Source organism: Rhinoraja longicauda, chromosome 28 (assembly GCF_053455715.1).
Source record: "Rhinoraja longicauda isolate Sanriku21f chromosome 28, sRhiLon1.1, whole genome shotgun sequence".
NCBI lineage: Eukaryota > Metazoa > Chordata > Chondrichthyes > Rajiformes > Arhynchobatidae > Rhinoraja > Rhinoraja longicauda.
In genome coordinates this window covers 18249153-18271456 of record NC_135980.1, presented here as the reverse complement: position 1 = coordinate 18271456, position 22304 = coordinate 18249153, and the positions used below count along the sequence as shown (strand labels likewise).

The window sequence follows — 22304 nt, the reverse complement described above, 5'->3', positions numbered from 1 at the left end:
TCCATCATTTTCTGCTTCCATTTCAAAGAATCCACTTCAGCAGTTTGTTTTGACTTTTCAATAGCAGTTTTCAGGCGGAGGTTAAGTTTATTATTGTCATGTGTACTAGGGAACAGTAAAAAAAGTTTTATATGCTATCCAATCATTAGATACTATACATAAATACAATCAAGCTAAACTCAAGTACGATAGGTAGCTTGAAGGGAAATATACATAATGCAGAATACAGTCCTCAGCATTGTGTAACAATTAGAAATGGTGTGAGAATTACATGAAGTTTAAAAGAGTAGGGCTATTACATCGGTTAATAGTAGTTCATCCTCTGGGACCAGCACACAAAGAGTCACCAAGCTCCGGCAACTTAGATGTTGAAGGAGTCATGGTTTCTGAGGACAATGCAGGAACAGGGTGAAGTGGATCAGCTCTGAGCTTAGATCATAAAACGTAGGAGCAAATTTAGGCCATTCGGCCCAACAAGCTTGCTTTTCTATGTGTTTGTGGCTGATCTATCTCTTCCTCTCAACCCGATTCTTCTGCCTGCTCCCCATAACCTTTGACACCCTTACTAATCAAGAACCTATCAATCTTCACTTTAAAATTCCCCAATGATTTGACCTCCACAGCAGTCTGTGGCAATGAATTCCACAGATTCACCACCCTCTGACTAAAGATATACCTCCTCATCTCGATTCTAAAGGTTTGTTCTTTTATTCTGAAGCTGTGCCCTCTGGTCATAGACTCTTCCACTACTGGAAACATCCTCTCCACATCCATTCTATCGAGGCCTTTCATTATTTGTTAGGTTTCAATGAGATTCTTCCGGTTATCATTCTAAGCTCCAGTGAGTACAGGCCCATAGCCATCAAACACTCCTGATACCTTAACCCAATCATCCTCAGTATTGTTGCGTGATGGCACAGGCTGGAGAGTGTTTTTCTATATACTCCACTTTACGTTTGCTTAATTGTGATTTGCTTCTTTAAGAGGAAGGATCAACCACATTTACCTCTGTCAATATAACCTTCACTACACATCTTATGCATGATACACATTCCACCAGGTACTCCAGTCCGGGATTTGAATAGGACTGCAGTCACTGATTACAGCCTGCTTTGTAGTTCACCTAATACTTTGTAATGGATTGATTACAAAACAGGTTGCTAAACAAATAATTAGAGGAAATTGCAAGAACTATATATATATATAATTAAACCATAAACATAAACCATAAAGGTCAAATCGCTTTTATGGTTTATGTACATCATGCGAAAAATAAGATAAAGGGAGAAAATAGAGCGTTGGTTTAAATCAAAGTTGCTTCTGATCCATGAGAAGGAACTTTGAGATCTATTTATCTCTATCTTGCCTCTTACACACACATTCATATATATATATATATATATATATATATAAGTTACATTTGTGCAGAGTGTGTGTTGGAGCAATGCAAGGGAAACTGCACTAAAGAGGGGGCTGGGGAGGAAGGATGGGAAATGGGCAGAAACAGAAATAATAAAATCAGAGAGATTAAGCAGGGGAAACATTTAAAAAGAAAAATAATTTTAAAAACTGAATTGATAGATGAGATATATTCTGCTTTTTTATGGTATCATCCCACATAATGTTCCCCCACAACACTGATTACACTGCCAGAGGCATAACGGTCGGCGGGTTTTGCTTCCTAAAATGGCGGACGTTCCGCTCCGTTGCGTACTACACTTCAGTCTCGCGACCTTGACGGAGTGGTCCATCTTGCTCCGCTCTATTATCTTTGGTCTTATCCATGGCTGTTGAAGAACGTGGTCCAGGTGTCAACTAATCCGACGCTGGATGTTTCAGAGCCACTTTTCGATTGGTCAATTGCGCTGCCAATCTGTCGGACTCCTTCCGCGCTCGACCAATCGGATCGTGGCCCCGTGGGGGCGGGCGAAGCTCGGCGCGTGCTGCGGCTCCGGGCTGGTCCGCCAGTATCCCACAAACCCCGCGCCGCGCCGCACCGCTCGGGTGACAGCTAGGCTAGAGTAGAGGGGCCGAACAGTAGCTGGGCAAAGCCCGGGGCAAGGGGGCAGATCGGCCTGAGGGAGGGGTCGGGTTAGTGCCACGACCTTTGTGAGGGAGGGGGGAGGGGAATCGGCCGGTGTGAGGGGGTGAAGCCGAGGGGGGAGGAGGGTCGGCTGGTGTGAAGGGGGTGGGGTATGGGGACAGCTGCCGGGTTGTGGGAGGGGTGAGGATGTCCTGAGGAGGAGGTGGGCGGTGGGCCAGGGTAGAGAGCGAAGGGGGGAGGATACAGGTGAAGAAGAGGGGGTGGCTGAGTGAGGGGAGGGGTGGGTGTGGCAGGGCCGAGCCGTGGTATCGCCCAGCCAGGCAGAGTAAGCCGGAGCTGTCGGTCAGGATGCTGAATTGAGCTCAGGCAGAGCTGAGACGGGTTCACCAAGCAGCTGTCCCACCCCCCCACTCACTCCACGGTAAGTCCAGTGAAAGTCCGTCTCCTGTTGATAGTAAACGATCCTTCGCTATTTACTTTTCTGCTGAAGATTGAACAAATGCGTGCAATAAGTGGAAATAATGCTCATATAGTTTCGGAGTTTGAAGAGAAATGGGCTTAGCATTTAGGAATGAGACGGTTTTTTAAATTGTAGAGGCTTTTAACGAAACTAATTTTTGGTATATTGATTACCGTCCCGATCCGAAACGAGGCCTGTCCATTCCCTCTACAGATGTTGACCCGCTAAGTTACTCCGGCAGTTGGTGTTTTGCCCAAGATTCCAGCATCTGCCGCTCCTTGTGTCTCTTGTTTACTGTTTTATTTTGGGGACACAAGGAACTACCGATGCGGGAATCTTGAGGGGGGAAAAAACAAAACTGGAGGAACTCAGCGGGCCGAGCAGCATCTGAACAGGGAATGACAGATGCCGTTTCAGGTCCCGTTTTGGGACTTCAAATAGACATGTGATGTGTCATCTGTGACAGTTTTTACTGGTATAATTGTCATATATTTTAATGTCCCTAGCCCTTAACCTGACGCATGGTCGCGACCGAAACATCGCCTATCCATTCCCTCCATAGATAACATTTTGTGTTTTACTGTTTTGTTGGTTTTGGATCACCACAGGGTTTATTCTCTTTCTCTGCAGCCAGACGGCATGTTATTTTGTTGTTGTAATTCAGATGTACTCAGTATTTTAAGAAAGGATGGTGGCGCGTGGGGGCAAAAGTAACCTGCCCTTTAAAGCTATTGCCTGGTATCCAGTTCCTTTAATTCCTTGAATTCTGATCAGGCCTGTTAATTTTAAAATGATGTATATATAACAATCGTTGTTGTTATCATTTTGTCTGGTTTAATTTGTAAATGATAAATAAAAATATATGTACAAATAGAAATAGAAGACACATTTGTTACAGATTTCTTACATAGCTTCAATTTTTAAATTTTTAAAGAGAGAAAATAAAAAATTAAGAAGAAAGAAAAAAAAAAAAAAACTATAAACTATTGGGAAGAGAGAATAAGAGGATTAAAAAAATATATAACTATAAAAATTAAAGGGAGTAGATCCGGGAGACAATAACCACAGTTGTACATCCAACCCTTAACTCAAGTTTCAACTTTTAATTTAAAATTTTTATTTTAGTCCTGACGGTTTGAACTTTAAGGAGACATTGTATAGTTTGGGACATTTTCCCTGGAGCGAAGAAGGCTGAAGGGCGATCATGGAGATTTATAAAATTATGATGAGTATAGATAGGGTAGATACTCAGTTTTTTTCCCATGGTAAGGGAGTCTAAAGTTAGAGGCCATAGGTTTAAGGTAGAACTGAAAGACTTAAACAGGTCTGAGGCATGTTTATCACATCGAGGGTGGTGGATAAATGGAACCAGAGGAAATGGTGGACGTAGATGCAATTAGAGTGTTTAAAAGACATTTGACCAAGTGCATGGATAGGAAAGTTACTATGGATATGGGTCAAAATCAGGTAAATGGGATTAGCCTCGCATTTAGGTCAGCATGGGTGAGTTGGACTGAAGGACCTGTTGCTGTATAATTATGAATCTAAAACAATCATTTTAGCTTAACTGCACCCACACAGATAGCAGCTTGGATTTATCCAAATCGTGCGGATCCAACTAAGGGGGGATTTCTCTGTACCTTCTGCTCATAAAGTTTTAAAGAAAATAATTTCAACCATTGGAAATCTGATTTTTTTCAATCCGTATCATTGTTTTTCCTTCATCTTCATCCTATCACATGCATTTGCTTTGTTCTTCTCACTCTACTTTAAAAAAATTGCATGTTTTCAAAACTCTCCACATTGCCGTGGAACAATAACAGTTTCTGCTTTTGCAGGTGCATTGGCATTGGCAGCATTTTCTACTTTTGCCTTCAATCAGTTGCACACCGTGAGGTGGTATAAAGATGTGACATTGAGGATGAATTGCTTGGCTTCTTGGGGAGAAACAGGTTGTAATGTATTACATGCTGCATTGAATCAGATGTTATGGGGGCTGTTTGTAGAATGGGAAATTATTCATTAGCACTTTCCTACCTTGGGGAAATAGCAATAGCAAAGGTTAGTGAAAGAAAGAATTGGCTTGTGACAGCCCGCCATTAATTAAAGATTCACTCTGTGAGACACTGGTGGATACAATATATGCCGGATGCTGGACTATGTCTCGTAGATTAGCCAACGATATATTTAGTGCTCGACACACATTGAACTCCCTTTTGTTGAGACTCTGAGAATGGCACGGCACAGTGGCGCAGGAGTAGAGTTGCTGCCTTGCAGCGCCAGAGACCCGGGTTAGATCGTAACTACAGGTGCTGTCTGTATGGAGTTTGTACGTTCTCTCCGTGACCAGCGTGGGTTTTCTCCGGGAGCTCAGGTTTCCTCCCACACTCCAAAGATGTACAGATTTGTAGATTAATTGGCTTGGTATAATTGTAAATTGTCCGAGTGTGTAGGATAGTGTTAGTGTGCGGGGATTGCTGGTTGGTGGGCTGAAGGGCCTATTTCCGCGCTGTATCTCTAAACTAAACTAAACTAACCTCTCCAAGTTTCTGATAAACTGGCCTTAACACAGAAGTAACGATGATAATGTTTTATGGGCAATCTAGTGACTCCCTGCTGTTGGTTCTGTTGTTCATGGATTCTCATTAGTGGAGTCTTATTAGTAGGACTTACATTTCTTTCAGCGCAGAGTTTACTGTCAGTGGTCTGTGTGATCATAGGTGAGTGGCGAGCAGCAGCAAATGGTGAATGCTCGAGTAGTTGCAGATCTGTTTATTGCCCATTTGTTCCAAATGAGGAATAGAAGAAAGTTGTGCCTGAGCTCTCACTGACGTATCCTGACAACTGGCTGATGGAGTCATTCATCATTAACTCTCTGTGTTAGAGAAATAGAGCACGGAAACAAGCCCTTTGGCACACAAGTCCATGCCAACCAACAGTTAGTTACTCATTTACAATAATCATGCATTAATCCCGCTTTTTAAAAATTATATCTACCTTCTCTCCAATTCCTCCCACATTCTACCACTCAGCCATACACAAGGGGCAATTTACAGCACCCACTTAACTTACCAACCTGCATGTATTTGGAATGTGGAAGATACCAGAGCACCTGGAGGAAACCCACACAGTCACACGGTGAACGTGCAAACTCCAAGCAGACAGCATCAGAGGTCAGGATTGAATCTGGTCGCTTGCGTTGCAAAGTAGCGGCTTCATTAGCTAAGCCACTGTGCTGTCCCTAACGTGCATGGAGATGCAAATAGAGATCTATGTACGTCCTGAAATCCACTGGTGGCCCACAGAAATTGGTCTCCATCTTGTGCCTGCAAGGCTGCAACATCTCCCCAAAACTTGTCAAATCTTTCTCACTACAACACTGCCTCTCACCCCCAACAAGCTTCCTGTTGGAATGGAGCTAATCTACAGGTCAGACAGCCATAGAGTCATACAACACGGAAACAGGCACATTGGCCCAACTTGCCCATGCTGACCAAGATGACCCATCTACACTAGTCCCACCTGCCCCCAAATCTTTTCTATACATGTACCTGTCAAATGTCTTTTAAATATTGCTATAGTACCTGCCTCAACTACCTCCTCTGGCAGCTCGTTATATATATCCACCATCCTCTGTGTGAAAAAGTTGTCCCTCAGTTTCCAATTAAATCTTTCCCATCTCACCTTAAACCTATGTCCTCTGGTTCAAACATCTGTACTCAATCCCTGGACTGATGAAGGCCAATGTGCTGAGCGCCTTCTTGACCACCTTATCTACCTGTGACGCCACATTCAAGGAACTAAATATCTTCATCCCAGATCTCGTGCTGGTGAGGGCAGGAACAGGGAGATACGGGATCTGAATGTGTGGCTGAGGAGCTGGTGCAGGGGGCAGGGATTTAGATTCTTAGACCGCTGGGATCTGTTTTGGGGTAAGGGTGAATTGTGCAAAAGGGACGGGTTGCACCTCAACAGGCGGGGGACCAGCATTGTGGCAGGCAGGTTTGCCACTGCTACACGGGTGGTTTTAAAATAAATAGTGGAGGGGGCTGTTTCAAATGGGATAGACAAGGATGGAGTTAAAGGGAAAGAGAGTATAGGAAAATTTAAGAAAAACCCCAGAATTAACGGGACAAGGCTCACGTAGGAATAGGAGAGAATGGCCGTGTAATAGGAATCGAAAATTAGGTTGGTTCTGGACCCCAAGAAAGGGAGTTTGCATAGTGCCTCCGAGATGGATTTTTAGAGCAGCTTGTACTAGAGCCTACCAGAGGGAAGGCAATTCTGGATTTAGTGTTGTCGAATGAACCAGATTTAATTAGGGAACTCAAGGTAAAGGAACTGCTTGAAGGTAGTGACCATAATATGATTAGTTTTAATCTGCAATTTGAGAGGGAGAAGGTTAAACTAGAAATATCAGTGTGGCAGTTGAACAAAGGGGACTATGAAGGCATGAGAGAGGAGCTGGCCAAGGTCGAATGGAAAAGGATCCCAGCATGAATGACGGTGGAACAGCAATGGCAGGAATTTCTAGGCATAATCCAGAAGATGCCATTCCAAAGAGGAAGAAATATTCTAAGGGAAGTAAGATACAACCGTGGCTGACAAGGGAAGTTAGAGATGGAATAAAACTAAAAGAAAAGATGGATAACATAGCAAAGAGTAGCGGGAAGCCAGAGGATTGGGCAACTTTCAAAGGACAACAGAAGATAGCAAAAAAAAGGGCTGTACGGGCTGAAAAGATGAGGTACGAAGTGAAGCTGGCCAAGAATATAAAGAAGGACAGTAAAAGCTTCTTTAGGTATGTTAAGAGAAAAAGATTAGTAAAGACAAATGTGGGTCCCTTGAAGGCAGAAACGGGTGAAATTATTATGGGTAACAAGGAAATTACAGAAGAGTTGAACAGGTACTTCGGATCTGTCTTCACTAAGAAAGACACAAACAATCTCCCAGATGCACTATAAGACAGAGGATCTAAGGAGACAGAGGAACTGAAAGAAATTTGCATTAGGCGAGAAATAGTATTGGGTAGACTGATGGGACTGAAGGCTGATAAATCCCCAGGGCCTGATGATCTGCATCCCAGGGTATTCAAGAAGGTGGCTCTAGAAATTGTGGACGCATTGGTGATTTTTTTCCAATGTTCAGTAGATTCAGGATCAGTTCCTGTGGATTGGAGGGTAGCTAATGTTATCCCACTTTTCAAGAAAGGAGCGAGAGAGAAAACGGGGAATTATAGACCAGTTAGCCTGACATCGGTGGTGGGGAAGATGTTGGAGTCAATTATTACAGAGGTAATAATGGCGCATTTGGATAGCAGTAAAAGGATTGATCCAAGTCAGCATGGATTTATGAAGGGGAAATCCAGCTTGACTAATCTTCTGGATTTTTTTGAGGATGTGACAAGTAAAATGGACGAAGGAGAGCCAGTGGATGTAGTGTATCCAGACTTTCAGAAAGCCTTTGATAAGATCCCACATGGGAGGTTGTTGAACAAAATTAGAGCACATGGTATTAGGGGTAGGGTATTGACATGGAATTGGTTGGCAGACAGGAAGCAAAGAGTAGGAATAAACGGGTCCTTTTCAGAATGGCAGGCAGTGGCGAGTGGAGTGTGCAAGGCCCGTGCTGGGGCCGCAACTATTTACAATATATATTAATGATTTGGACGATGGAATTAGAAGTAACACTAGCAAGTTTGCAGATGACACAAAGCTGGGTTGCAGTGTGAACTGCGAAGAGGATGTTAGGAGGTTGCAGGATGACTTGGACAAATTGAGTAAGTGGGCAGATGCATGGCAGATGCAGTATGATGTAGATAAATGTGAGGTTGTCCACTTTGGCGGCAAAAACAAGGAGGCAGATTATTATCTCAATGGTGTCAGATTAGGTAAAGGGGAAGTGCAACGAGACCTAGGTATCCTTGTACACCAGTCACTGAAAGTAAACGTGCAGGTACAGCAGGCAGTGAAGAAAGCAAATGGCATGTTGGCCTTCATAACGAGAACTGATCAGCATAGATGAGGTGGGCCAAAAGGGCTCGTTTCTCTGCTATACAATTCTATGATTCTAAATACTCTGCCTGACTAGTTTATGAAGCTGAACAAGGAATTATAGGACATTTCAGAATGACTTAAAGTATTTAAAAAAAACACATGGTAAGGAAGTTTTTTTTTAAAAAGCACATGGTAAGGCCAGTTTGTGAACATCCCTACTTTTGGAACTAGGGATTGAATCAGGAATTGAGGTTAAAAAGTAGAATTTTTTTAATCAGTTGCTGCTGATAACATTTTAATGAAAACCCACTAATAATAGCAGAGTATAGTCAGACATTATAGTATATACAATGAAAGCATCTAGATAAAAACAAGTATTTCTTACGATGTACTCCTGGTGGCTTGTTCATATTGATTTGAAAGGTGTAGTCATACTAAGCTAAGGAAGAAGAGGCTATTTGTACTTTTCTAAATAAATCAAAGTACACTGATCATCTTATTTCCCTCATCTCCCATCTCCCTCCCGTTTCTGGAAAACCTGGACTATCTCCGACATCTCCCTCCCGTTTCTGGACCTCACCATCTCCATCACAGGTGTTTCCAAATACACAGGACAAGATGTTAGAAATCCAAAGTGCCAAATGTCAATTTGCTCCCGGTGGTAATGGGAGGCTTATGCACTCACCTATGCTCCTCCGATGTTGAGAAAGGCTAGGCGGACACGTCATTGGGGTTATCAAGTGGGCACCTACTTTCATCGACGTTTCGCTGATTGGACCTACGACGTCTCCAGTAGGCTCAGCAGTGCATTCTGGCGTCCCAGAACCACCCCCCTCTGCATCTGCCTAGCCGGCTTATTTGGGAGACCAGATGGCTCTGGCTGAAGACGAAAGACCCCATTCTGCCACCTGTGATGTTTCCTTGATAGCCTGGCGTAGGGCTTGTCCGCTGATCCCAAGGTCCTTCATCAGTCTTACGGTAGATGTTGCCACAAATCCTCGACATCCAACTTCTACCGGGCAGATCTTTGCTCTCCAGCCCCGCTGTTCTGCCTCCGCTGCAAGGTCTGTGTAGCGCATTCTTTCTTTCAAAGGCTTCCTGCACAGCATTCTCCCAAGGGACTGTGAGCTCCACAAAATACATCATGCGCTGAGAGTTGGACCAGAGGACAAGATCAGGCCTCAAGTTGGTGATGGCTATCTCTGGTGGAACTGTAAGCCGTTGGTCCACATCCACCAGCATCTGCCAGTCCCAGGGTGCCTCCAGCTGTCCAAACCTTGTCCTTGGTGGAATTTTCCGTTGCTTTTGTTCCCCCTCCCGAACAAAGGCAATTGGCATAACTGGGTTGGTTGTTCTGGGCGGCAGGGCATTGTTGGTTGTTCTCCTGCTTTCCAGAATCGCTGCCAGGCATTTGAGCACTTGATTATGTCTCCAGGTGTACCGTCCTTGGGAGAGGCTTACTTTACACCCAGTGAGGATGTGCTTAAGCGTGGCTGGTGTTGAACACAGGGGGCATGATGGATCTTCGCCCAGCCATTGGTTGAGATTTTTTGGGCTAGGAAGGACATCATAGGTTGCCCGAATAAGGAAGCTTATCCTGCTCGCCTCCATCTCCCACATGTCCTTCCAGCTGACAGGAGACAGACTAGTGACTGACATCTACTATAAACCCACTGACTCGCATAGCTATCTGGTACGGGATACTGAGTTGGATGATCAGCCATGATCATATTGAATGTCGGTGCAGGCTCGAAGGGCCGAATGGCCTACTCCTGCACCTATTTTCTATGTTTCTATGACTACACCTCTTCCCACCCGGTCTCCTGCAAAAAGTCTATCCCTACTCCCAATTCCTCCGTCTACGCCGCATCTGCGACCGGGATGAGGTGTTTCACACTAGGGCGTCAGAGATGTCCTCATTCTTCAGGAAACGGGGCTTCCCCTCTTCCATTATAGATGAGGCTCTCACTAGGGTCTCTTCTACATCCCGCAGCTCCGCTCTTGCTCCCCCTCCCCCCACTCGTAACAAGGACAGAATCCCCCTCGTTCTCACCTTCCACCCCACCAGCCAACGGATCCAACAAATCATCCGCCAACATTTCCGTCATCTACAATGGGACCCCACCACTGACCATATCTTCCCATCCCCTCCCCTTTCTGCGTTCCGCAGAGACTGTTCCCTCCGTAACTCCCTGGTCCACTCGTCCCTTCCTACCCAAACCATCCTATCCCCGGGCACTTTCCCCTGCAACCGCACGAGATGCAACACCTGTCCCTTTACCTCCCCCCTCAACTCTGTCCAAGGACCCAAACAGTCTTTCCAGGTGAGACAGTGGTTCACCTGCACCTCCTCCAACCTCATCTATTGCATCCGCTGCTCCAGATGTCAACTTATTTACATCGGCGAAACCAAGCGCAGGCTCGGCGATCGCTTCGCTCAACACCTGCGCTCGGTCCGCGTTAACCAAACTGATCTCCCGGTGGCTGAGCACTTCAACTCCCCCTCCCATTCCCAGTCTGACCTTTCTGTCATGGGCCTCCTCCAGTGCCATAATGAGGCCCACCGGAAATTGGAGGAACAGCACCTCTTATTTCGCCCAGTGGTATGAACATAGACTTCTCAAACTTTAGATAGTTCCTCTGTTCCTCTCTTCCCCTCCTCCTTCCCAGATCTCCCTCTATCTTCCTGTCTCCACCTATATCCTTACTTTGTCCCGCCCCCTGACATCAGTCTGAAGAAGGGTCTCGACCCAAAACGTCACCCATTCCTTCTCTCCTGAGATGCTGCCCGACCTGCTGAGTTACTCCAGCATTTTGTGAATAAATACCTTCGATTTGTACCAGCATCTGCAGTTATTTTCTTATACTATCTTATTTACTAAAGTTTAATAACTCTTGGGTGTGAAGTGTTCGGTGATTTAATAGCTACAATATAAACACAACTACTATTCTCTCTCCATTCTTGATGTATGAGTATTTTCTTCTTTAATCTGAGTTTCTATCTGTGGCACAAAGTCCAATACATACAATGTAATTTGTTCAGGTTCACTATTTATAATCGAAGACTGTCCTTATCCTGATGTTCTTCCAATATTTGACAGCACATTGTCCATGCTTGTTTACGTGAGATCATTGGATTTTGTTCATAGTCCAGTCTGCTGCAAGTGTAATATTGACAGAGTTATCAGAAAGGGCCTGTAAACCAGGAGTGGCACCAAAGCTTGTATTTATGGACAGCACTTTTGTCTCTCTTCTATTGCAGATCAGTTATTCTTCCTGCTTGATTCACTAACCTGGGGCACGATGAAAAGTCTAAGCTAAGCACATTTAAACATTAAACATGAGTTACTCCATCATTTTAATAGACAATAGGTACAGGAGTAGGCCATTCGGCCCTTCGATTTTGTACATATCTTAGGTGTAAACCAGCATCTGCAGTTTCTTCCTACACATTTAAACATTATGTACGGATATTAAAATTACTCTCTCCCCTTGGATGGACAGAATATATCCCATTATGATGAAGAGTAAGGAGTTGCTCCTGGTTTATGGCCCATATTTACCCATCCACCTATCTTACAGAACAAACTGTCTGGCCATTGTTAAACTGTTATCCTTTGGAGTTTGCTGCATTCAAATGATCTGTCCTGATTATAACAATAATTACGGCATGTTTCAAAAGACATCATTAGTTGTACCTAATTGGGACCCTTGATTGAAAAATGCAAGTGTACCACTGCTAAAAATAGTCATCAGAATACTGTGCATCTCATTTGACTTATAATAGTGGATCCTTTGATTCTTTATTCTAGAAATGGTACATAAAGGCTTAGTTTTTTGCCTGGTGGTGAGTTGCTATTATTGCCGAGTCATTTTCCTTCCCAGGTTATCTCTTGAACCATGTGATTGAAAGGGCTGTTTAATTTAATAGTTAGTAGCAATATAAACCGTGTCAGTTTTGTGCTTTCTTGGACCTTGCAAGTGAGTACTTTCCAACTTTCAAGACTATTTTAGTTACATGGTTACTTTCCAACTTTCAAGACTATTTTAGTTACATGGTTACAATCGAGTCATCTACACTGTACAGGTACATGATAAAGGGAATAATGTGAATAATGTTTTGTGCAAGATAAAGTCCAGTAAAGTCAGATCAAAAATAGGCCAAAGGTCTCCAATGAGGTAGATAGTAGCTCAGTCCTGCTCTTTAGTTGTTGGTAGGATGGTTCAGTTGCCTGATAACAGCTGGGAAGAAAGTGTCCATGAATCTGGTAAGGTCAGTATTTATTGCTACTCCCTCATTGCCATAGGAAAGGTGGCAGTGAGCTGCTACAATGATGAAGTTCCAGAATATTTAACTGGCTGCAATTAAAGCTCCAACTGGCACTCTTCCAGTTTGGCACCGTGTCAAATTTGTGTGGGACTTTGCAGCAGATGTGGTGTACCCAGATGCCAGTTGATTTGTGCTTGTAGCTGAAAATGGTTGTGGGTTTGGAAATTCTTGTGTTGATGGCACACACTCACAACCATGACGGTCTGAAGGCGGGGTGACTGATTTCAGGTGGCGGATAGAGTTCCAGTCTATGTTCTAGATGTTCAGTTTCATGTGCATGGTTTGAGATCACTAACTCATGTAGGTCGTGTATATTCCACCCAACTCGTGACTGAGGTAGGCATTGGTACCTCTCATAGAGCCAGACTGAAAACTGGTGGAAAGTCAAAACTTCATCACAGCCTGGCTCAGCGTAAGTAGTGATGCTGCTCACAAAGGGAGTTTTGTTCAGAGTAGCAGCACCACGGAATGATCACCAACATTTTTGACTTTAATTTAATTAGGTTTAAAATGAAGATGGTTAATTAGTATTTAATTGAACCACATAATTAGATTGGAAATTGAAATGATCATACATACTAAAATGTGTCAGTTGGTAAATGCATGGCCCACTATGGAAAAGAGCACGAATCAAAGATCAGCCAGTGATTTGTGCTTAGTGTTTCTCCTTGTTACGTCCCTGTGCTTAAATGTGTCCGTCAGTTTTCCTACTTGCCAGTTTTAATAAAGTAGAAAATATGTCAAGGTTCTCAACCGGTGATTTTATTTTGGAAATTGTGTGGAACGTGACGCCTGGTCTCCTCACTAAATGGCTCTGACTCTCACCCTAGTCATTACTTTGTTATACTTCCATACGTATGCCTGCATATCTGAGAACCACAGACTTTGTGTATTGTTCATCTTGTCCATTAATATGTAGAGTCGCATTCTTCTTGATGTTCAAATCATAGAGATTTAAGCACAGGAGACCATGCCAAGAAAAAGCCGAAAGACCAGAAAACATTCTGTTCTGTATCCATTGTGTTCCTGCAGCTCCCTGCACCCTGAAAGCAGCCCCATCTCTCGCCAAGCTGTTCTACTGCAGTTACTGCAGTGACACAAAACTGGGAGATTGTGAGCGCTGAGGAGGATGCAGAGAAACTTCACACTTATTTAGACAAGTTGAATGAGGAAGCAAACACATAGCAGCTGCAGTATACTGTAGATAAACTATAATATAATAAGACCTATGTAACATTCAAACATGGGCTTATGAGTGCAAATATTTGTTTTCTGTCCTGTGCAGATTGTTGTACATTGTACTGGACTGTGGACAAAAGCTGAGGGTAAATATTTTGACCATGGGGAGACGTGTACCTTTGATTTTAATCGTAATCCATTGCTGCCTCCTTATTTTGTAGGGCTCCTGTTGCCATTGGAGATTGAATTGTTATGTTGTCAGTGAGGGCAGAATCTACACCAGGTTCCAGTGATGAAAGATCAGTGTTCAAGTCAATTTCACCAATAAAGGTCATGCAGGACAGATAAAGGTCCTTTGGCCCATCATATCTCCACTGACCACCAACTACCTACTTACACTAATCCCATTTACCAGCATTTGGTTCGAAACCTTGATTAGCAGTATCAAATTAACTGTAAATCTCATTATAACCTTCTGAGATCATGGAAAGTGCTATGTGAAAGCCTGTCCCAGACTGTGTAACACTTCTTACTTTGATGAGTTCATATTCAGAGACGACTAGCCAGTCATTTAGTTTTCAGATGAAATGGCATCAGCTGTGCGCAGGGATGACATTGCACAGACATGATAGCAGATGGAATATGATTCAACATTAGTCATTTCAAAATATTCAGCAACAGCGAACGTGAATCTGGCATCGTTTGCCTGACACTGCAAGGCATTGACATTATTGACCTTTGTCACAAGTTGGATTGTGTTCAAGGATAAATGTTTGCTTTTAGAGGCATCAAATGATATAGCATCAATCTAGTCCAGATGAAATGAAAACAGCAAATGCTAGAAATAATATAAATTTGAAAAGCAAAAATTATAGATAAATGATGAGAGATGAAAGGAATTGAAGGCCATGAGGTCTGGGGCTGATAATGCATAATTGCATTGAATGGCAGGTTAGGCTTAAAGGACATGACCCAAAACATTGTCTGCCATCCCCTCCAGCATTGTGTTTTACTGAAGGTTCTAGCACCTGCAATTTCTTGTGTCTGCCTCCACAGGTGCTGCCTGATCTGTTGAGTTCCTCTAGCAATATGTGTTTTGCTCAAGATTCCAGCATCTACATTTCCTTGTATCTCCTTAAGGGGCCGAGTGACTTTCTCCTGCTTTATTTCTTGGTTTGATATTGTGCATTCCCCGGTCAGTTCCTCTCTCAAGTAGGTTTGTTGGTGTTGCCAAATGTTAAATATCAGCTTCAGGCTCTGGGTGTAACATTTTAATTGACAATCAGAAAAGCAGGATAATTGTAGTGGCGGAGATTTGGATGTGAAGGTGCAACTGAACTTATTAAATGAAGATTGGGTGGAGAATGTGTTGAAGGTTTAGTGAAGTGCTGAATAGGGAGGATAGTTTCATCATGTGCAGGTCATTTGTCTTGAATGCTGCAAAGAACCAAAGATCACAAGCGGAAAATTTCAAACGACCTGCCCTAGACCAACCACAATGATACGACTGCCAAGACTGCCAAGAAGGCACACCAACACCTCCACTTGCTTAGGAGACTGAGAAAATTCAGCATGTCACCAATGACTCTTACAAACCTCTGCAGATGTACCATAGAAAGCATTCTGTTGGGTTACATCACAGCTTGGTTTGGAAAAAGCTCTGCCCAACACCGCAAGAAATTGCAGAAGGTTGTCGATATACCCCAGTCCATCGCACAGACCAGACTTCCCACCAATAACACCATCTATACTTCACGCTGCTTTGGAAAAGCAGCAACATAATCAAAGACTTGTTTCACCCAGTCATTCCTTCTTCTCCTTGTATATGCACATACTTGGCCAATAAACGTATTCATTCATTCATTCATTCTCCCTCCTCACATCGGGAAAAGATACAGAAGCTTGAAAATGCCACCACCAGACTTGGGAACTAGTTTCTGTTATTTCTGTTATCTTTCTGTTTCTCTTTCTCTTATCAGGCTTCCGAACAGTCCTTCCATAAACTAGGGTACTGTTCGATTCATTGGATAGTGGACATTGGACTTTGTCTCTGGACGATGCGCTACAATGCTGAGAACTATATTCTGCACTCTGTATCTTGTACTTTACTCTACCTATTGTACTTGAGCTTGAATTGATTGTATCTATGTATGGTATATCTGATCTGAATGGATAGCATGTAAAACAAAGCCTTTCACTGTACTTCGGTACATGTGACAATAATAATGTGTACAGCAAAATTGCAATTCTATTTTTCTTCAAAATATAATATTTCCTGACCTTTTCTACACAGCTTTTTATACTGGATCCAAAATGAATAGAACAACATACAGAGTACTTTAACCTACAGCTAAATGTACTATGCGAATACTAGTTTTTTTAAAACTCCACATTGCAAAGATGATGTTTTGATGAAGGTTATGGAAGACCATGTGTTTATTTATTCTGTGACGCTGCCTCTTGCCTTTCACTTTGAATGAGTAATTAATATGAATTTTCTAATCTTTTTCAGGACTCCTGTAATCCTCACTGCTCTGTATGTGTGAGGGGCACTGGTATGGAGAATGTTGCAAAGAAACCTCTTGAAACTGCTCCTAGTCAAGTGACGGTAAGAATGGATGACGTATTAGGTTCACGAGGCTCTAAAGCGGAGGTTGCATTGATCAACTTATTGATCAAATCTTGGAGTCCAAAATGGCAATGTGAGATTTCTTTGCTCACAGTGGAAAATGGTGACCTTTCATTCAATGGTAATGCATATTAGTTTACAGACCTAGTAAGGACACATCTCGGTAACTTAATAAACAACAGCAGCTTCTGGTATAGGAAGGACCCATGTAGACCAAGGCATCTTGAATTTTATTTTGTGTTGACTGAGTTGATATTAGCCAGGTGTAGCGAGAGCGATCGGTTGGGTTATCACAGTTGAATAGAAAACTATTAGATAACAGGAGGTGGGGAAGGAGAATAGCTTAGATTGTGCTGCAGATGCAACCGGAGAAGAGGCACCCGTGAACTGTACTGTAGCAAGTTACAGTGCCTTCAGGAAACGATGAACATTTTTGTTATGGATGGAGTAATGGAACTAGGTGGTGGTTCACATGGAGATAGGCACTGACCTGCAGAGTTTAGCTCTATAGGCTGCTTTTATGCTGAAAATTCTTCACAAACAACAATCATTTCAGAGCAACGCTGAAGGATAAACACTCTTGTGGTTTCCATTATCATTTTTACTTGCATATTGTAATATTTTTATTTCTGCATTTAAACTTTGATCCATTTTGAGGGTTGATTGGTTCCAAATGTAAATGGAATAAAATGGACCTTGTCCCGTGTGCATGCAAGCTTTGCTTGCTGTGTGTTATTTCCAGGCAATCTTAAGCAGTATGTACATTTGCCTCTTCGTGTTAACAGTTGAGAAACGTGAAACCACTTATGGATTTAACACAGACATAAAAATAGCCGACTGTGGATTGAAGTATTCCTCTGCCGATCTCCCTCTCACCAAGTTGTGCACGTTTCCTAACAAATGCAGCATCTGTGCCACGGGAGGCTGATGAAACAAATAGTATTTCTTTCTTCACGTTTATGCTTGTAACCATTACTTGAGCCCTGTCCCATTTTTTATTGAATTGTGCAGTTACTAGATTGTGGGTGATTGCTTTGCACAGGTTGGCTGCCACCTTTTCCCGTATTACATCAGTAACCAGATTTCAAATGTACTTTGTCTGTGAAAGTATATTCCAATGGCCTGAGATGTGAATGATAGACTCAAAATTCTAGTTGGTCTTACACCTACTATGTCGGATTCTATCTTCAGCCCTGGGTCTTGATTCCTCTTAATACGACATTCCCGCCATTCCGGGAATTAACCTAGTGAAGATATGCTGCACGCCCTCAATAGCAAGAATGTCCTTCCTCAAATTTGGAGACCAAAACTGCACACAGTACTCCAGGTGCGGTCTCAATAGGGCCCTGTACAACTGCAGAAGGACCTCTTTGCTCCTATACTCAACTCCTCTTGTCATAAAGGCCAACATGCCATTAGCTTTCTTCACTGCCTGCTGTACCTGCATGCTAACTTTAAGTGACAGATGAACAAGGACACCCAGATCTCTTTGTACGTCCCCATTTTCTAACTTGACACCATTCAGATAATAATCTGCCTTCCTATTCTTATCACCAAAGTGGTAGATAATTGTTAGATAATTCTAATCTCATTTGCCTGTCATGTTCTGTCATGCACTTATCTCCTTTTCCTTGAACCCTGTTCTCATGCAAAACATGATCTCTGCCTCAAATCCTAACGCTGGCTCTGCATTTCAGCCTTAAATCTCTCTAAAAGTAAATGATTAGTGCCTCTATTCTAAATGCACATGCAGCCATTTCCCCCTCAGTCGGGGTCTTTTAACCACAAGCCTCTTATGGTAGGGTATTGCTCAGTGTTAGCTCTGCTTCAGAGGGTCACAGATTCAAAGCCAAGTTCAGACACGATCTGTCTGAAGAAGGGTCCTGACCCAAAACATTGCCTGTCTATTCCCTTCACAGGTGCAGCCTGACCCGCACTTTCCTCCAGCACTTTGTATTTTGCACATGTGAATGATCTGGGCTAACATTTCATTGCAGAAACAAGGTACCACAGCGTTCTTGGGTTTGATGTTTTCTGAATGAGATCATAAACCAAAGTCAAACATAGCTCCAGGGAACTTCAAAAAAATTCTGAGGAATACATTACTTTCAGAGTTTTAGCTAATTTATCCTTGGGCAATGCCACTTAAAAACAGAATATGCCTGCTTATTTATTACATGCTTTTTGTAGATCAAAATTTCCCTCAAATCTAACAATATTGGCATTTTATTATGCTAGTGGTGTGGATTTGCAACAAAATCATGCGTTGGATTGATGTCCTTTCTGTGACGCTCTGAACTTTATACACACCAGCTACGATTTCATTTAAACAACAGCTTTTATTTTCTTCTACTCTTGGTATTGTAAACTATAAAAGTTTATTTTTAGGTGGGTCTTATTCAACTTGATATCTTTTGGTAACTGAATGCCCACATCACTTGATCTTCTGGGTCAGTGTTTTTGAAGTTTAACTCTATTATATCAGTCCTGTGTTGTTGGATGGGATGATGACTATAGCATCCCACCCAACACCACAGAGTTGGTACAATACAGAGTGGAACTTCCAAACACACATAAATATGCAGAGAATGGAGGGGTATGGATCACGTGCACGCAGAAGGGATTAGTTTAATTTGGCATCATGGTTGCCACATGTTTTATTGTTCCTGTGTTGTACTGTTCTATGTTAAAACTGTTTTATGGTTTCAAAATAACTATGGAGTCTTCATGTGATACACCCCAGCCCCCCTGATTCCCAGAAGACTTCCACCAAGCCAGCAGACACTTCTTGTTCCCTATTCAGGACAGCTGGCAAGAGGAGAACATGTGAATATCAGGCAGTCAACATGGACAGACCTCCTGATAGACTCGTACCTGGATCTGTGAATGGCCAGTGAGGCTAGGCTGAGGAACAGACTAACGAGATATCCTGACCAACCCACCCATTTCCACTTTGGGAGGCCAAAGGTCAGGAGCTGCAGGCTAATCAGAACCTGTGCTGTTCTTGTCCTGAGTATTTGGGACTCGGATTGCTTCACTGTATTTCACCTGTGTGGGTGACTTGGAGCCAGAGAGTCATGCAGTCATACAGCACGGAAACAGGCCCTTTGACCCAATTCCTCCATGGTGACCAAGATGCCCCATTTAATGACTCCCATTTGGCCCTTATCCCTCTGAGCCTTTCCAATCTATGTATCTGTTAAGTGTCTTTTAAATGTTGTTACAGTATCTGCCTCAACTATTTTCTCTGGCAGCTTGTTCCATATACCCACCACCCTCTGACTTGTGCCGTATGCTTAGTGCGTAAAGTAAAATTGCTTCAATTTTTGCCTTGTTGATACAACATTTTTGAATAAAGTCAATAGGAGACTGGATGTTGCTGTCCTGATGTTCCTTTTGCTCTGACTTTGCCAGGACGTGAGAGGGAAGCAGCACATCATTAATTCTCTCATCTCTGGGGCAATTGCTGGCGCTGTGGCAAAGACAACAGTGGCACCGCTGGACAGAACCAAAATAATATTTCAAGGTAGGGGAGCCTGCCACGTCGGAAATGGTTGCCTCTCTGTGTGCTTTGATCAAAGAAAATGCTGCAGGCTGGCCTGATGTGATGGCCAGAATGCGAGCTTGCAGGTGTGGCAAGTGAGGCACAACCTTGTGTTAAGGTTGGGAAGTGTCTGAGCTTTGTGGTCGTGCAAATTATCACTGCCTGTTGTGGTTGCGAGATCCAAACCCAAAGGTGGTTGCAGGGAGGTGCGTGTAATTTGGGGCAAAGGCTGTACTAAGGGCATCTGTGCTGGGAAATTATTATCCTGGTCAAGTCCTGCCTGTGTGTCTATGTCCTTCCTTCCTCTTCAACTATCCTTCCCACCTGAGCCCCCTTTCCCACCCTTGTGAGTAATGATTCAGAGACCAGTCCGTGAGGTGGGTCTATAAAACCCACCTTTAACTCACTGCTTAATCAGCGGACAACTGACTTGGGGAATGGGAATAAATGGGAAATGTGGCCCTTGATCGGCACCTTGCATGAGGGTGATTGGAATTAAAGTGGATGGTTTGGTTCATGCTATCTGTCTCTAGTTTGTTTGTGTATCCGCGTGCGTATTTAGGATTGTTGCCATTTTATTATGACTAACTGTTTTCTTTTCCCTCGTCACAGTATCTTCAACCAAGTTCTCGGCTAAGGTGAGAGTATCTTCTATTCCTTCTCTCTCTGTTTTCTTCACTTCACCCATTGCTTTGTTTATTTTGTTACATATAAAATCATCTTGCTTTAAAACATAGGAGAGACAGTTGTTTCCTGTGGCTTCTTGTAAGTCCTCCATTGACAGAATCAGTCCTGGAGCAACTGATGATGCAGCCATTTGGCCTTGTGGCCATACAGTGACACACCTCTTTCTCAGTAGTGTAATATGATGCATATCATTGAGGTGTACAAAATTGTGAGGGCACAGATTGGACGAATGGTGAGAATCGTATATCCTTGGCAGAGGCGTCTATTTCCTGAGGACACAGGTTTCAGGTGAGAGGTAGGAATTTTAGAGGGGAAGATTTAAAAAAAATCCAAAGTGTAGTTGAATCCTGGGGTGGTTGCTACCCGAGGAGTTACTGAAGGCAGGAACTTCCCCCAACATTTTAGTAGTAGCTATTTGAACACTTGAAATGCCTGGGAACAGAAAACCAAATGATGGGAATGGGACTCGTTCAGGGCGGATTCAGGTATAGAGTGGCCTGGAACTTTGTTTCTGTGATGTCTGATTCTTTGACTAGAAATTTGTTTACAAACCGTATCCTTCCAAAAATGGATATCTGGCAGTATACACGTTTGATATGCTTTTAGAAACATGAATAGAATTATAACATTTACAAATGAAAATTTAAAAATTGCAGATGCTAGAAATCTGAAGTAAAAACAGAAAATGCTGTAAATAATCAGCAGGCCAGGCAATGTCTGTGGGAAGAGAAAACTGAAACCTTAACTTCCCTTCACTCACAGATGTGGTCTGACCTGCTGGGTATTTCCACTTTTTTGTTTTTACTTCAAACTTTTATAGTACACTGGTTATCCCTCAGTTGGACAATTGCCCTGTGGTGGGAATCACTTTAGGAAGGTTGGCAGGGATCAGGAGAGTCTGCAGACTTGAAAATAAGTGAGCAATGAAGTTTGGTGCTGTGCAAAGGCTAGTGAGGATATGATTGTTCAACTTTGGAGCCCAGAAGAATAAGGAAAATGTAGTATATTCAAAATCATGAATGATTTTAGTGAGAATAAATAAGAAAAAGCAGTTGGTAGTGAAAGAGGGCTCAGATTTATGAAAATTGGCAGAAAGTGAGGTGGTAAGGCATGTCTTTAGAGACCAAATAGTTATGATGTGCAAGGCTGCTGGAAATAAATTCAGATTAAATACGTAGAAAATGTATGGGGAAAGTGATAGCAACTTTTGCCTTTGATTGATGTCCACCCCAGGAAATTTTAGGGTAGGTGAACTAAAACCAAAACATTAGGTTTTAAAGGGTTTCTTAAATGAGGAGAGCGGGAGGGGGTACCAATGTTTTATGCCCAGATAACTGAAGGCATGACCTTTTTTGGCAGAGCAATTACAGTTGTGGGCACTCGAAACTAGAACTAGTGGAACGCAGGTATTGAGGATATAGTTGGGGAGAAGGGA

The 22304-nt window shown here is 42.9% G+C and overlaps 1 protein-coding gene across 1 annotated transcript in view; it reads left to right on the top strand.

Annotated features, from left to right (window-relative positions):
* The first annotated feature begins 2313 nt into the window (after positions 1 to 2313).
* slc25a42 (solute carrier family 25 member 42) overlaps positions 2314 to 22304 on the top strand; it is a 33362-nt gene continuing 13371 nt past the window's right edge. Inside the window, exons 1-4 of the mRNA XM_078423732.1 lie at positions 2314 to 2465; positions 16522 to 16617; positions 20053 to 20164; positions 20795 to 20820. Of these exons, the coding sequence (XP_078279858.1) occupies positions 16567 to 16617; positions 20053 to 20164; positions 20795 to 20820 (189 nt within the window). The 5' untranslated portion in view covers positions 2314 to 2465; positions 16522 to 16566. The remainder of the gene's footprint in view (positions 2466 to 16521; positions 16618 to 20052; positions 20165 to 20794; positions 20821 to 22304) is intronic.